General features: G+C 41.1%; 1 protein-coding gene across 2 annotated transcripts in view; it reads right to left on the reverse strand.

The window, feature by feature from the left end:
- Positions 1-1,336: 1,336 nt before the first annotated feature.
- LOC124149979 (plasminogen-like) overlaps positions 1,337-16,530 on the reverse strand; it is a 40,338-nt gene continuing 25,144 nt past the window's right edge. Inside the window, exons 1-3 of one of the 2 annotated variants that reach the window (XM_046521851.2) lie at positions 9,091-9,441; positions 6,909-6,954; positions 1,337-5,523 (exon numbers count right to left, since the gene is read on the reverse strand). In XM_046521851.2, the coding sequence (XP_046377807.2) occupies positions 5,213-5,523; positions 6,909-6,954; positions 9,091-9,399 (666 nt within the window). In that variant the 5' untranslated portion in view covers positions 9,400-9,441 and the 3' untranslated portion in view covers positions 1,337-5,212. Of the gene's footprint in view, positions 5,524-6,908; positions 6,955-9,090; positions 9,442-16,530 lie in introns of those variants that run through there. The other variant, XR_007219690.1, reaches the window with a different exon arrangement.

Below are 16,530 nucleotides of genomic sequence, written 5' to 3' on the forward strand. Positions count from 1 at the left end.
CATGAGTCTTGGGCCGCCGATAAATCGAAATAACGAAAGCCAGCTTAACAGTTTCGGGTGTCTTTTATACCCATACCATCCACGATATGCACATGCATCATGTTTTTGACAGTCCCTTTTGTAGGCTACGTTTGGGGAAAGCACTCCACTTTAAACTCAATTGATAATTGGACTTTAAGGCAACAAGAAGAAGCAGTAGAACGGTAAATGAGTTTATTGACCACAGAACATGTAACTGCCAGTGTCTGTTAAGCTTTATCAGTATTTTCAGTAGTGACGTTTCTTTTTCCTTTCGGTGCATATGTTGCTTCTCAGAGATATTAACAGCAGAAGACTCGGGTATCATGAGGTTGTTCAGTGAATGAGTGCACGACTATGGTTTTACACCGCTTTTAGTAATCCATCAATATCACGGAGGGAACACCAGGAATGGGCTTCACACAATGTACCCATGTCGGGAATCAAACCCTGCACTTAGGCGTGACGAATGAACGCACCGCCCCAATGAGGATGTTATGCGAGGCTCATGAGTTGGTATGATAGGGTCACAGGAGATGGGAGGGTGGATGTCATACGTTGGCTGGGAGGGTCTCCAGAGGTTGAGGGACGTTTCCCCTACCAGTGGATCCGTAAGCATTACCGTTATCATTCTCAAATCCCTGGGGAGTATACAGGTACTATAGTGTTTTAACATACACCTTACACATCGGGTACCCATTCCCTCAGGGTAAACATAATCACATTTGAACTAAGTCACTTGCCCAGGGGGACACCACAGGTTTTGACACTTGTGTTTCGGGTGAATGAACATATTCGTGTTTCTACCATCTGCATGAGTGGGCTCTTTTGACTGCAAATGGTGAATACGCTGTACACTAGGGAGAGTGACAACACTGTAAAAAACCTGTAAACATTCTTGGTCCCAAGGCTAAATAACAACCTGGTCACGAGCGGGATACGATCTCAGCTCATGGCGCTTGCTGGCATGACTGTCTTGACCGCTTGTCCACTCCGCCCCAACAATATTAAAGTCACTGGTTTGTCTGATCTCGATTCCATTACATATAGTCTGGCAGGAAACAACAAAGGACCACCTTCGTGGTCTATAGGGGGTATAGAGCATATGCCAGAGAGCCCAGAAGCATTGTTTTTTTCGTGTGTTGTTTAACGCCGCATTTAGCAATATTCCATCTATATGACGGCGGTTTGTAAATAATCGAGTAGGGGCCAGACAATCGAGTGATTGACATCATGAGCATCGATCAAGATAATTGGGATACGATGACATGCGTCAACCAAGTGAGCGAGCCTGACCACCCGATCCCATCAGTCACATCTTATGATGAGCGTAGTCACCTTTTAAGCAAGCGTGAGTTGTTGAAGACTTATTCTATCCCAGATCTTCACTGGTCTCCAGAAGCATTGTGTAATGGCGTTGTTGTTATGGTAAACATCGAACATCATTGCAGCAGTGACTGGCCTGAATATTGTTCAGAGTACATTCAAGGGAACATTAACCTGAATGTCTATTTGTAATAGCATGTCTCGCAATTTAAGTGTTGTAACAGTTTGACACCCTGGTACCAGTGAGAGCCGCTTTCTACAATATTCCCGTTATAACCCTTGTCAGTTTGATGTGGGACGAAAACCCCAATTGGGCATGGACATTTACCACTTGTGTAAAACGCACGAGCACGGGCATGTGGTACTGACACCAAGAAAAACGTGTATTTATGTAACCACATATTGTTCCCCGATGCATGACATTCAATCTGATGTACCCAGACAGTGAAATCTTCTGACAGACGATAGACTCATTACATCACATGTGAAGCATGACATGCTTCTTGTTACAGTGACTGTCAAGACATTGGATTGAAGAACTTGTTTCACTACGAATTCATCAACATTTTGACACAAATACTTAACTCTCAGAACTACCAGCGATGTTTCCCATGATCATGCAATACAAATACCAGTACCGTTAAGTACTTCTTGAGTCATCTTCAGACACATCTTACATTTAAACAATTAAGTATTCTTTTCAAAGCAGCGCTGGCGTCATACATTTTTCAAACACTGTAGGTTGGTCTTCCTTCTACCATGACCAATTTTATATCGACCTCTTTCATGCCAGGGAGAAATCTGGAATGGCACGAGATGGTAATTGAACTCGTCTGGGAAAGGGGTGGTAGGTTTCCTTGGTACGTTTTCCAAACGTGACGTAAAAGAAATATTCTTCGAAAGACGGCAAACAATTATTTTCTTAAAGCAACAATTCATTACGTTGTAATGATTGCTTTTTTAAACAACAACAACAACAACAACAACAACAACACATAACAGAAACCAACCGAACAAGATTTTCTGCAAGATTGAGATTGAAACTTGATGTGACGGTGATAGACACTTGACTTGAGTGTCGAATCCGAACCGTACAGAAGAAAAGAAAAATATCTGTTATCAGCCAACGTGTCAATATCGTAACTCATCAATATGATTTTGATGATTTGTGAGTTTGATGATGTCATGTTTGTCCTGATGCAATTATTTGATTAAATGCGACTGACTTGGGATTCTGTGGAATTTTTTGTCATCATCTGGGACAAAGGATTGTGGCTGAGTAGTTTTAAAGTGTACCAACCTCGATGGACTGCAGTGAGAGTTTTGCAGGGAAGTTGATAGAAAGCCTGATTCTGAGGGTTTAATTTTAACTTATATTTTGGAATGGTACAACAGGGAGTAGATAGACAAACATTTTCCTTGCGACCAAAGTCCAAAGTTATACTATACCAAACGTATATTTGCAGATTTACTGCTGTGTCGACAGGGAGATTATTTCTAATTTTAGAAAGATCAGACGTCATTACTTCGTGACTGCCAGCACACACACAAATGACCTGAGGAATGACAGTGATGTCAACGTATCTACTTTGTGTGTAATCTACTTCACGAGGCTGGTCTAAGGGTACGGGGAGCATGCATTCGCATCCCACTGACCCGTCAACACGGGTTTTTATTTGGATAGTGCTGAAGATCAGGTGGGATCAGTAGAGTTGGAAGAACCGACCTCCATGTCCTACAACAGGTCATGATGATATGTATGCGCTACAGAGATGACATTCAGGGACATGGAGATGTGAAACCCTACACTGATACAATCAGACCCGACCTCACGGACGATAACACGACCTCGTTGTCCAAGCGTCCGGTGTATTATGTAACGAATCCCCAAATAATAATGATTTCCTCAAATGTCATTTGCCTATAGCAAGGTTAAAATAAATAGTAGACACATATGCTTTCCATCCGTCAGCAGGCATGGTTACACGTGAAATGAAGCCTACACGATGTAAATAGAGCTTAAATATTTATCAACTACATAGCCATTCATAACTATAGAGACGGAGCTGGGCTACATTCAATGACAAACGTACTTGTGTGTGGATACAGACAGAGGGCTGCCTTCCACAAAGGTTTGTCTACACAGCTGATTGCCTTCAGTGGACAAGGCAGTTATGTGACCTAGTTCATCACTCTGTTTACAGTAACAAAACAATTCTCCTCTACCTATGCAACTAATGTAAAAATAAAAGAACTAACAACATTGCTTCCTCATTATTTCAAAGGAATTTCATACATACTATACTACAGACTTTGATACTTATTAGACAATGTTTGAATGTATAACCGTTGATCTCTCTATAGCGCGGGATTTCCCGGTTATTGCAACACACCTTGAAATACACTGGCTACTGATCTCTATTTTTAGTGTGAGCTCACCGTCTCGGACATGATTAACCAATCAGAATGCCGTCCCTTTGATGCAGAACACCTTGCTAGTTGTTTAAGTACTGTGACGTCACGCCGTACCTGCGTTAAAACCGGCGTTTCCTATTCATCACTGGTGTGGATTCAAGGTTAACAACCTACGTGTATGCTGTTCGTAACAGGCTACCACATATCTTGGTAAATCAGTTATGTTCATTGGTCCCACGACTGCAAGGTGCATTCAGTTATGTTGCATTGGTCCCACGACTGCAAGGTGCATTCAGTTATGTTGCATTGGTCCCACGACTGCAGGCTGCATTCAGTTATGTTGCATTGGTCCCACGACTGCAAGGTGCATTCAGTTATGTTGCATTGGTCCCGAGCCTGCAAGGTGCATTCAGTTATGTTGCATTGGTCCCACGACTGCAAGGTGCATTCAGTTATGTTGCATTGGTCCCGAGAGTGCTAGGTGCATTCAGTTATGTTGCATTGGTCCCGAGAGTGCTAGGTGCATTCAGTTATGTTGCATTGGTCCCGGGACTGCAAGGTGCATTCAGTTATGTTGCATTGGTCCCGAGACTGCAAGGTGCATTCAGTTATGTTGCATTGCTCCCGAGAGTGCTAGGTTTTATTCAGTGATGTTGCATTGCTCCCGAGAGTGCTAGGTGCATTCAGTTATGTTGCATTGGTCCCGAGACTGCAAGGTGCATTCAGTTATGTTGCATTGGTCCCGAGACTGCAAGGTGCATTCAGTTATGTTGCATTGCTCCCGAGAGTGCTAGGTTTATTCAGTGATGTTGCATTGGTCCCACGACTGCAAGGTGCATTCAGTTATGTTGCATTGGTCCCACGACTGCAAGGTGCATTCAGTTATGTTGCATTGGTCCCACGACTGCAAGGTGCATTCAGTTATGTTGCATTGGTCACGAGACTGCAAGGTGCATTCAGTTATGTTGCATTGGTCCCGAAACTGCAAGGTGCATTCAGTTATGTTGCATTGGTCCCGAGACTGCAAGGTGCATTCAGTTATGTTGCATTGGTCCCGAGACTGCAAGGTGCGTTCAGTTATGTTGCATTGGTCACGAGACTGCAAGGTGCATTCAGTTATGTTGCATTGGTCACGAGACTGCAAGGTGCATTCAGTTATGTTGCATTGGTCACGAGACTGCAAGGTGCATTTAGTTATGTTGTATTGGTCCCGAGAGTGCAAGGTGCATTCAGTTATGTTGCATTGGTCCTGAGAGTGCTAGGTGCATTCAGTGATGTTGCATTGGTCCCACGACTGCAAGGTGCATTCAGTTATGTTGCATTGGTCCCGAGAGTGCTGGGTGCATTCAGTTATGTTGCATTGGTCCCGAGAGTGCTGGGTGCATTCATTTATGTTGCATTGGTCCCGGGACTGCGAGGTGCATTCAGTTATGCTGCATGGGTCCCATGGCAACTAGGTGCATTCAGTTATGGTGCAATTGTCCCAGCGCTTGCTGGGATCTGTTGTGTAGCACCACGGTATATCCTCTGGATCAGGAAGTACAACACGGCAGTAGTTCGCTACTTCATCCATAGTTTCTCCAGTCGCGAAATGTGTAGGGTCGTCGCCATTACCGTGATGATTGTGGGTATTGTGTGCAGCCCACATCTGACATTCTCTGCCTGAAAGGGTGACATTTGACGTGCCATTGTAGAAGGATCTTGTCTTGACAACAGTCCCGTCTTGAAGCAGCTGTTCTGTACCCGGTATGTAACAATCTTGCCCTGAGCAAAAGCGTGACATATAAAATACAAAAGTCAAGGCATGTACACAGAGGTACGTATTTTCACGGTATGAAATCAATTGAAACTATCTGGATTAACGAGGATCTGGTTTACTAAAAGAATACTATGATAGCCATTACAGAAGGCTCTTGTCTTGACAACAGTCGCGTTGAGAAGCAGCTCTTCCGTGTTCGGTTTGTAGCATTCTTGACCTGAGTAAAAGCGTTACCTGTTGATGTGCAATACATTCTGTCGAGGGATCCAGTGTACGAGAAGCTGTTTGAAAACTTACTAAAAGTTGAAATTGACATGTCGGCATGGTCAACAACAAATGATTGTCGAAAAAGACGATCACGTGATTTGATGATCAGGCTTTCTGCCTTGGTTAATGCATGTCATCGTATCCGAATTGCGCAAATTGATGCTCATGATGTCAAAACTGGATTGTCTGGCCCAGACTCGATTATTTACAGACCGCCATCATAAAACTGGAATATTGCTGAGTGTGGTCCATGATCTTACATACGCCGCCATATAGATGAAATATTGCCGAGTGCAGCGTTAAACACCATATAAACAAACAAACCATGACTACATTCCTCAAACAGGCATTAGTGTGCACCTCGCGTATGCTATAAAACCTTTCTATATCATACTGTCTTAGATTTGTTACTGCCATAATCAGTTGGCTCCTTACTCCTCTAGCGTTTTTACTGATGGCAGATTAGGAATATGCAAGGCTTAATGGTTTGAATTTGTTCGATGACTTGTTTATGCAAATTGTATGAATGGCTGTTTGGTTGGGCATGCTTACCTTTTTCGCGTACACCTCGTGTCATCACTGATTTCAGTATAATTATCCATTCATATAATTTTCACAGCTATTTAGCCTAATACGCCAAATGGAATCTGTTTCGGCAGGCAATCAAGACTTGCTATTATCTTGAATTTACAATTATATTTAGCTGAAAGCCATGTCGGAATTTACCTTATTCGTCCAAAGAACGATAAGGTATATTTATTTGTTTTCCTAAATCAACTAGAACTTAAATTCAGATGTCATGTCAATCTGATCATGGCAGTCTTTCTGTACAAAAACACGGACACAAAGTCAGTCTGCCGTGGAATTCTATGCAGAGTGGTAATAGTTCTCTTGGAAATAGGAGGCATATAATGCTGTGATCTCTTAGACGCCGTTATTAGCCCTTAATACGGTCCGAGTTTTGTCGGTATCATGCCTGTCCTTGTTATCAAAGTTGTAAAAGTACAAACACCTCCATTCCTTTACTATGACGTCAAACTGACAAGCAGTGACATAACTGAAATACTGTTCGAAGCAGCGTTTAACCCAAAACTCACTCAGTCACCCACATTTGGAAACATACCTGGCGTCAATACTGGAGTTACCGTCACTCGATATTTTGTGTAGTTCTGCAAGAAGATAAATATAAAGTGAGCATTTTGAAATATGCATAATATCAAAAATGAAAGGCAACCTCTGTCTCGGTATTGTATATGATAATGAAGCAGGGTGTAATTCTTTTCTCCAGCCTTCCTTATAAAAGTTTCTGTCACGGACCGTTGCGCTTGGATTTCTGGACAGAGGCTCAAATTTGTGGTCTGCGTGTTAGTATTTCAATTATCATTGTTTGGTCACATGATTTGGATTTTATATTTTTAGTTTTGGGGTCATATGTACATAAACGAGACATCAAAAGGTGACATGTGAATGATAGTGGTAGTTTCACGTTGCTTCAGGGATGATCGGAAGTCTATATCGACTTCGTGTTATAACTCTGGAGTCAAGTCAGAGGACGTCTGAGTTGAGATGAAGGTCGCGGGATGCAATGTCAGTGCTACATGATTTGGATGCACTGTATGCACTCAATAAAAGGATTGTATAAGTAAAGTATCATTTTCTAATTGCATGTGGTCAAGATGCTCTATGGAACAGCCAGTGGACGTCATGAGTGAGCGAGTAAGTGAGTGAGTTGGGTTAAACGCCACTTTTAACAGTATTCGCGTTATATCACGGCGTATCAGCTTAATGTGGGTGGAAAGCCCGAAGTGATGCAGGTCTCAGACGTTTACAACTTCGGTGAAACCCACGAGCACGGATATGGTTCTGACAAACATTGAAACATTATGGGGGCGAACCGTGATTCGAACCCACAATCATACGTTTCTGGCGTGCCTTAGACGACTGGGCCACCCGTGCACCATGCATGTCATGAACTGACACAGCTGGCAGGACTCTAATGGCAGCGGGACATATGGTTCGTGGCTCTGCTGTCGAAAATGCCGCTTCACCAAAATCCTATGATTATGGTCTTTCAGACGCTTTTGTTCTGGATTTATAAGCACTACGTCAGTACCGAGGTTTCCCCAATCATGCTCAACTGCATCGTGTTGGGCTGTCAAACTGTCCACTGTATGATTCCGACAATCTTAAAGGGGAAGTGTACACGCAAAAATCACTTTCTTTCTTTTTCTAAACAAAACGCAATTTTAGAATTAATTAGTATCTGTGTTTGAAAATATACACTCATTTTTTTCACAGTGAAAGTAGGAAGCTCACAATAGTGTGAAAATGATCTGTCGTTATGAGGCCTTCGTTTTTCGAGCTAAACAGGCCTGAGTTATCCCCCTTAGATTATGACGTAATTGGTGCCAATTCAACTGGGTCCCTGTCTATTCTCAACGCAAAAGATATCAAGTACCAGTTTGCGGTAAAACAACATGGCCTACGACACACTCCGGCGCAGTGGTGACTCAGCATAACACTATGCTGGCTGGCATCTGAGACGCTAGAATCACACACCTAGACCTACACCACGTGAAGCGGCTCTAACAAAGCATTATGACGTCATAATGTTTATCAATTGGCACCAATGACGTCATATTGCAAGGGGCATAAGCCATGGTGTTTTTGTTGTGGAAATAGAACACTTGGTAAATGTGAAAAATATAAATCGTTTTAATGCGAAAAATATGTTAATTAATTGTGATATTTTTATATTTTTGTCTATGACACTTCTAGGTTAACACTTTTAATGTGGAAAAAGTACAAGAAAAATAGGTTAATTTCCGTGTGAACTTGCCCTTTAACACAAATCTGCTTGTTAAGTACGTTGGTGGTCAAAACATTCCAGCAGAAAGATTGCTTTGGTAAATAGATGTATTCACAGAAGGGCAATTCTGGCAAAGAAGTATGCCGTTAGCAGGATAGCATCGACTGGAAACATAATTTGGCAGAGAAACCGTGACATCAGCATGATATCTAGAGTCGCAGCAAAAACGATGTCGACCAAAGGAATCTCAAAATACAATAAAATCTACAGGAGGACTTAATCAACTGAACAACTACAAGTATTATGACATGAGTACGCATCAGAGATGGAAGCACCAAAATTAACAAAATCATTCTAATGAGAAACACACAATTGGCCACTTCCTGTCACTAAAATCATTACCTTTGTTTAAGGAATAGTGAAGAAAACAGGACAATTTGAGGTTCCGGACAACATCTTGGTGAATTGACAAACACGTCATCTTAACATGACATACCTGCACAGTGTTCCAGTCGCTGATAATGGAGGTAACATCACTGACGTCAACGTTGTTTGGTGAAGAAAACTCAAACTGGGCGTACATACTGCAGTTCCTTGTCTTCTTGTAAGTGAAAGCTTTGCATGTTGCCATCATTTGACATTCTCGCACACAGCCCAACATGCCTCCCACAGTAATAGTCTCTAAAGGCAGACCAACCACCGTGTAGTTGTTGTTCAGTTGGGGGAATCTGTTCACATCTGTGCACACGTGTTGTCTTGACAGACACAAGCAAGAGCATAATAAGCCCACAATTATAAATAACATTCTGTTTGTAAACACCGTGGTTCACAATGAATTAACCTGTCCAACCATTTTTAAAAAACATTCAATACCAAAACAATCGATACATATCTCAGTTGTCCATCTAATCGTGCCACAATTATGGTATAAACACCATCTGAGTACAGCGGGAATGGTTTTGTATCTAATTGTATATCTCTTTGGCGTCATGACAATATGTTAATACCTACAATGAATTGCAAAGAATGACACTACAACACGAACGAGTCAAGTCGTCAAGGGAGTAGGGTAATGTGTCTGTTTACCCTATGCGAATTGTGTTATTGTTAGATGAATCAATAAACACAACTGAATGAACACCGGTAAAACAAACAAGCTCATCCCTAAAACATGAAGGTACAGCTTCAGGTTTATGTGCCATTTGTTGCCACGACTTACAACCACATGTAGGACGCCCTTTCGTTCCCCTCTTGGGATTCCGGGACGGAATTGACCGCGAACAACCTGTGATAGTTGTTCAACACGCCACAATGGATCTGGTGTTCAGCCTCGATGTCACGGTTCATAGTTTCTTTCTTACACACCTGTGGGTCAGAAACCCATTTGAGAAAACTGGTATCAAACATGTGTGTGAGATCGAATTCCAGGCCCCTGAATAGCTACTCCATGGTGATGACCTGGGGTCAAATGATGACGGACTACTTTCCTGAGTGTAAGTCATTCATAAGTTGCTCATGCTTCAGTCGAATGTTCACCTACGTCTGTATTGAACAACAGGACCGTGTAATCAATAATAAAAATAAACAAACTCGTCCCCGTCTTTAATCATTCAGTTACATTATCTGTTGTTATGTCAACATTATCGTTTTTTTCAGAGTGTAAACCCCCTGGATGCCACAGCGACACATATGTCCCTCCTCTTCAACACTCACTTCGAAGTTGAATAAAATTCAAAATACATCACGCAGACTAATACACTTCACAGTTTTGAATTCCCCCTTCTGTTTATCATTTACTGTCATTTTAGGCAATTCAAAATTACTGAAAGTGACTTCTGGAAATTAGGTACATTGTAAATCTCGCAAAATATTTACTGTGTGTTTAGGAATCTAAATATCGGATATTTACTCGAATAACTGAAGTAGAAAAATAGCATCACGGGTATCAAATCACTAACGATAATTCTGAAACGTCGCTGATAAGCCGAGAATCGCTTAGAATGTTTGGGAAAATACGCGTACACGAACGCCGAAGTGTACCTTCCACCATATTGGATTGTGTTTACAAAATGCCGGTTATGAGACGCCTATTCGATCAGGTATATTTCAAACTCAGCTGCTATACATGCATCCATGAATTCCTCATACATTTTCGAAACAATGGATAAATGGTCTTTGTCACCAATGCAAATTATCGAGGTGAAATCATGAGAAATACATTAGGTATGGAAACGAAAACTGTGCTCGGAAAACTACTTGCTGAAATGTAAACAAAGCAAAATTCAGATTTTACACTGTGTAGCATTTTTTAGGTACTTCCGTCTTACATTGGCTCGATCACGCGTTTGAAAATATTCATGGGAAGAGTATCGTTGCACTTATTATGGAATTACACATATATACATTACAAGGATGTGGTAAATTTAACAGAAGCCGTAAAAGTTCCGTCCTGTGTGGCGCCATGACTGACGCTAAATCACGCACAACGATGACGGTAGTTATCTGCATTTCTGACTAATTCTTTTTGTTACATTGGAAAACATGGTAAACAAATAACAGTACGCAGATTGTCAGAATGTCTCTGATTACTTACGCAACACATTTATGTGCGTTCGATCCCTCAATCAACGAAAATCCTCCTCTGGAAATCCCGCTTACTGTTGCCAGTGAACACGCCATTTTGTAAAAGTCGGTCACCGGTAGTGATGTCATACGGAAGTGAACATTGTTGTACATATTTGGTCATTTCTTTGAGGTGTAAACTTTCAACTTGGCACCCAGTGTGTTCTTTGTTTTTGTCTAGTTTGCATTTTTATCATCGCCTTGATAATCCACAGATATGACGGAAACCTTTTTGTGTAGGGTCACATTATTTATGAGTAGTAAGCAGCACATAGGATGACGTCACTTATGACAATGGTGTTTTGTATTAATGCGCTACTGCAATCATGAGAATAGACAAAATGCATCGGTTTGATGCTAAAAAGGTGCGGTTTTAGGGTGTGTAATAAAACAGATTACTGCACTCGTGCCTGTCAGATACCATTGATCTTACAACTCGTTGTTACAAAGCGTATCTAACTCGCTTTCGCTCGTTAAATACGTTTTGAAACAACTCATTGTAAGATCAATGGTATCTGACAGACCCTTGTGTAGTAATCTCTTTTTATCATATAATGGGTAGGTTTTTCGGCAGGATAAAGCCAACGGATAAAAACGATATCCATTGGGGTCATATGCGGATAGAGATGCAAATATCAAAGGTCAAGTATGGACTACTTTCAGTGTTTACAAACAAACATGGCGTCGCCCTTGTCATTCGGCGACCGAGTCAAAAGAACAGTCTAACATACTGAAAATCAGTGTCTAACTGTGATGTAGCTAAGGCATTTTATAACTTTTGGCAACTTTTGAGATATAAATTTCGAAACTATTTTGCGAGGGCTCTAGGCCCAGCCAAGCGGGATCAGTAGCCATATCTGTGCTTGTCGACCTCTGCCACTTGAAACCTTTTCCACATTTAAAATAGTTGGATTTGGCCGAAATATGTTTAAATGGTTACCTTGTTTCGTTTTGTCGCTCTGTGTGCATCTGACTGTACTTGACGTTATGACAGGACAGACCGACTGTCAACAACGTCTGAACGTGGCCGTGACGTCTCATAGACAAGGGTTAGAGTAGCTTCCCTTTGACAAAGGGCAGTTACTCTATTGAACAGACCGATGGTTTGCCGCGAAATGCAAGTAAAAACATTGTTGTTTTGCGTATATGTTGCTTCGCCACTGTATAAGAAACAGATTTTAGTTGGAGCTATATTGGCTACTGTCACAGTCCGACTGACACATCACTTATCCTGTGACGTAATAAATATTAATGCGCGCATTCCAGGAAAACAATGTTTCGGTAATGTTTGTGAGAGAGGGAGAGCTATTTTCAAGCACAGAATTAAAGAATGACATTATATGATAAAGAGGTTATCACGCTTGTGTGTTTGGGGATGGTAAATATCCTGTATTAGGAATAAACACTATGTATTTAGCTCGCCAAGGCTCGCTAAATACAATGTTTATTCCTAATGCGGGATATTTACAATCCCCAAACACACTCGCGTAATAACCTCTATTTATCATCCAAAACTGGCTCCCACAGGAGATATCGCTTGGTTGAGATCAAGTGATATCTATACTGTAGATATCGCTGCAATGAAATTGCATCGCCATGCTTTGCAGACCATTGTGACGTCATTGGTTACCATGACGTCACGATCAAATGACTTCACTATTGGCTCTGCTACTGAAGCTGTTAGCAGTACTTTTCACACTTAAGACACTGCTTATTACTGTCTACAAACTGAAAAAAGTATGAAGAATGATGTTGGATGATAAATAAAATCTCACCCTCGTGTCTTTTGATTTCAAATATATCAAAACTCGTTGATAAAAGTGGAAAAAAATCCTCGGCAAGCCTCAGAGTTTTCCCACTTTTATCAACTCGTGTTGACATATTTGATATCAAAAGACACTTGGGTGAGATTCTCTATTTACACCGCAGGAGAACAGAAACTGATTGTGTTATATTGCTTTGTGTAACGTAACTCCTTTACCTTTGCCCTATATGCTATTGTTAACATCAATATTGATGTATCAAGAACTAGCACACCAGATCTAATTAATGTTTCATGTCAGACCATCGACTATAACGTCTTTATGTAGCACAGTACCCACCTAACGAACGTGTTACGATCTGTCTGCTGAATAAGCTGTCGAGGTTATGAACGCAACTATTTTGAATGGGCTTGTAAAAGATGAGCTCATTGACTCAGTAATATTTGGTGCTCAACATGCATATGGCTATCACATGCATAAAAGCTTGGAAACTTTTTCAATAATCATAGTGAATATTTACTTAAAGCAAAATACATTGTATGATTCCGACTATATCAAAAGGATGTGTTTACTAATCACTATCAAGTGGTGATTACACCAGGTGTTCCCGAAAACGTGAGTATATCCTGCCTCGTCAGTGGCATTCATTACAAACACATGCAAAGGCAAGTCAATTTTCCACCTCAAATAGCATTGTGCCATAAAGTACAGGTCAAAATGAGGAATCAGACATTTTGTTGTGTCTGATACATTACGTTGCGAAATGTCCTCCACATGCCTATCACAAAACATGCTACTAAAACAACAAGGTGACATATAGTACAAATCAAAGCCGGGAATCAGACATTTTGCTGTGCCACATGCCTATCATAAAACATGTCACTGAGGCCTTCAGTGCTGTAACCCTGATGAAACAAGTTGAGCAATCGTCGTATGACGCTCTGCATGTTTCATGTTTGTACCGCAAACATTTTGAAATGTAAACAACGAAGTCTGGAGTCGATCGAATATTACTTGAGCAAAAGCGAAAATTTAAATAATGCCTTCTTCTGTGGGCATGTTTCTGTCACTCACAGGTCTATATATGAAACACTTGAGGCACTTTCACTGGTCACTGTTGTTTCTACCTCAAATGCATACATCAGTGGCAGGGAAGTGGCTAGTTGACCATTATTGAACGATAGCGAAGCATCCACTTATCTAAAGCTTAAGATAGACTTTTTGGCCATTCTTTTTCAATTTTGCTGGTCTGGAAAGACTCGTATGCTTGGTTTGTTTGTTTGTTTATTTGTTGTTTTCCGCCGCACTCGGTAATATATATTCCAGTTATATGACGGTGGTCTGTAAATAATCGAGTCTGGACCCCACATCCAGTGATTGACATCATGAGCATTGATCCACTGAACTGAGATTTGATGACATGCATCAACCAAGTCAGCAAGCCTAACCACCCGATACCGTTAGTTGCCTCTTACGACCAGCATTGTCGATTTCTATCAGCATTGGTTGCTGAAGACCTATTGTAACCCATATCTTCACGGATCTGATAAATTTCAAAATATTGATTTCGTGATTTCACAGATAAATACAATTCTAAAGGTCACGATAACTGCATGGGTAGTTGCTTGATGGTGTATATAAATACTAGTTATGGGTAGGTTTCTCGGCAGGATAAAGCCAACGGATGAAAACGATATCCGTTTTGGTCATATGCGGAAAGAGATGCAAATGCCAAAGGTCAAGTTGGGACCTACTTTTGTGTTTACAAACAAGCATGGCGTCGCCCTTGTCATTCAGCGATTGAGTCAGAATTAACCATCGGTCATCTGGAGAAACGACTGCGATTATTGCTAACATTATCAAAAGAATATCTTAATACACTGAAAAACAGTGTCTAACTGCGACGTAGCCAAGGCATTTTACAAGTTTTGGTAACTTTGGAGATATAAATTGCGAAACAATATAGCTCGAGGACACGAGCCAAGCGGGATAAGTTTCCAATTTTCCAGAGCTCTGCTTGTAGGCAGGGCCTCTGTGGATTGGAACCTTTTCCCCACATTAAAACAGTTGGATTTGGCCAAAATATGTCCGAATTGTTACCTTGTTTCATTTTGTCACTGTGTGTACACCTGACCGCACGTCTTAATGTCATGACAAGGTAAACAAACGTAACGTCACATAGACTAGGGTTAGAGTAGCTTCCTTTTGAAAAAGGGCAGTTACCCTAGCAGACAGACCGATGGATTGCCGCGAAAGGCAAGTAGAAACAATTTGTGAAGCAGTGTTGTTCTGCCTATATGTAGTTATTCAGCTGTATAAGAAACAGGTTTCAGTTGGAACTATATTGACTGTTGCCACTGCCCGAATGACACATCACTAACCTTCTGACGTAATATATATACTGACGTAATATATATACTGAACCGCAAAAGAACGTCACCCCAAGTTACACTGCATGAAAAGTTGTCATTTACATTTCTAGATCATTTTTGTCAAAGTTTCGAAAACCTAACATTCCCTTGTCCGTAAAAATGAAATTTGATGATAAAAAACAATGCAGATGACAATAAAACCAATCGCCCAAATGCATCACGGCAACGGCCATGGTAACCCGATGCACGTGCGTTCCATGCAAATTGAAATTCACAGACGTTCCCCCATTTCTTGCCCTATAAAAATCCACCCTGATCGGATAACATTCATTCGTGATTGAGTTGCCACAATATTCCAAGATTGACAAGAAATCAGCGACACCAAGCCCTTGGACGATTGCAAGCTGGACAAACCGCCCGGCAAGTAGAAAAGGCATTTCAAGTCCTTGTAAGAAACATATACAGGCTCCAGCAACGGTACCAGACCACCAACACTACAGATGACAGACCACGTAGTGGAAGACTAAAGGTCCTGTGTGGCGAGATTCAAAGACGGCTGAATGACGTCTGTCCAAGACCGACAACTGCAGCTGAACTGCGCCAGGCGTTCCTCAGAGAGTTGGCTCAACTGCCTATGGCCTTCCTCGACCGCCTCATCCATTCCATGTATCGACGTTGCAAGGCAGTATCTATGCACATGGCGGACACATGAGATACTGACTTGTGATGTCATTTTCTCACAGACTAGTTTTATTTTTCACATTAAGAACATTTGACACCATATTTTCAACATTCTCACATACTGTTAGTGTACTGTTATTCCAAATGAATCTGAAAACAATTATATTTCACTTGTTTCCCTACACATGATATTATCTGATCTCTTTTATATTTTAGTTTCATGAAGATATGACTATTCTGGTTGCGTTGTAGAGGCAACAGATCAAAATGTTATCTGGGGAATGTTCTGGTACGAAAGTTTAATGCAACAATTTAATGCAACATATCTTTTACTTGGTAAGGATTTAAAATTCAGGCTTAATGTAAGCTTTCTAAACTATTTAGTGGATATGGTTGATTGGTATGGGATTCACTCTAGTTCTGACTAAGAAAGCTGATGATGGATGGTGATTCCTAGGGTGTATCTAGAATATAGAAAAGTGATGTTACAACATATCT

Source organism: Haliotis rufescens, unplaced genomic scaffold, assembly GCF_023055435.1.
Source record: "Haliotis rufescens isolate VD_foot unplaced genomic scaffold, xgHalRufe1.0.p SCAF_9, whole genome shotgun sequence".
Lineage (NCBI taxonomy): Eukaryota > Metazoa > Mollusca > Gastropoda > Lepetellida > Haliotidae > Haliotis > Haliotis rufescens.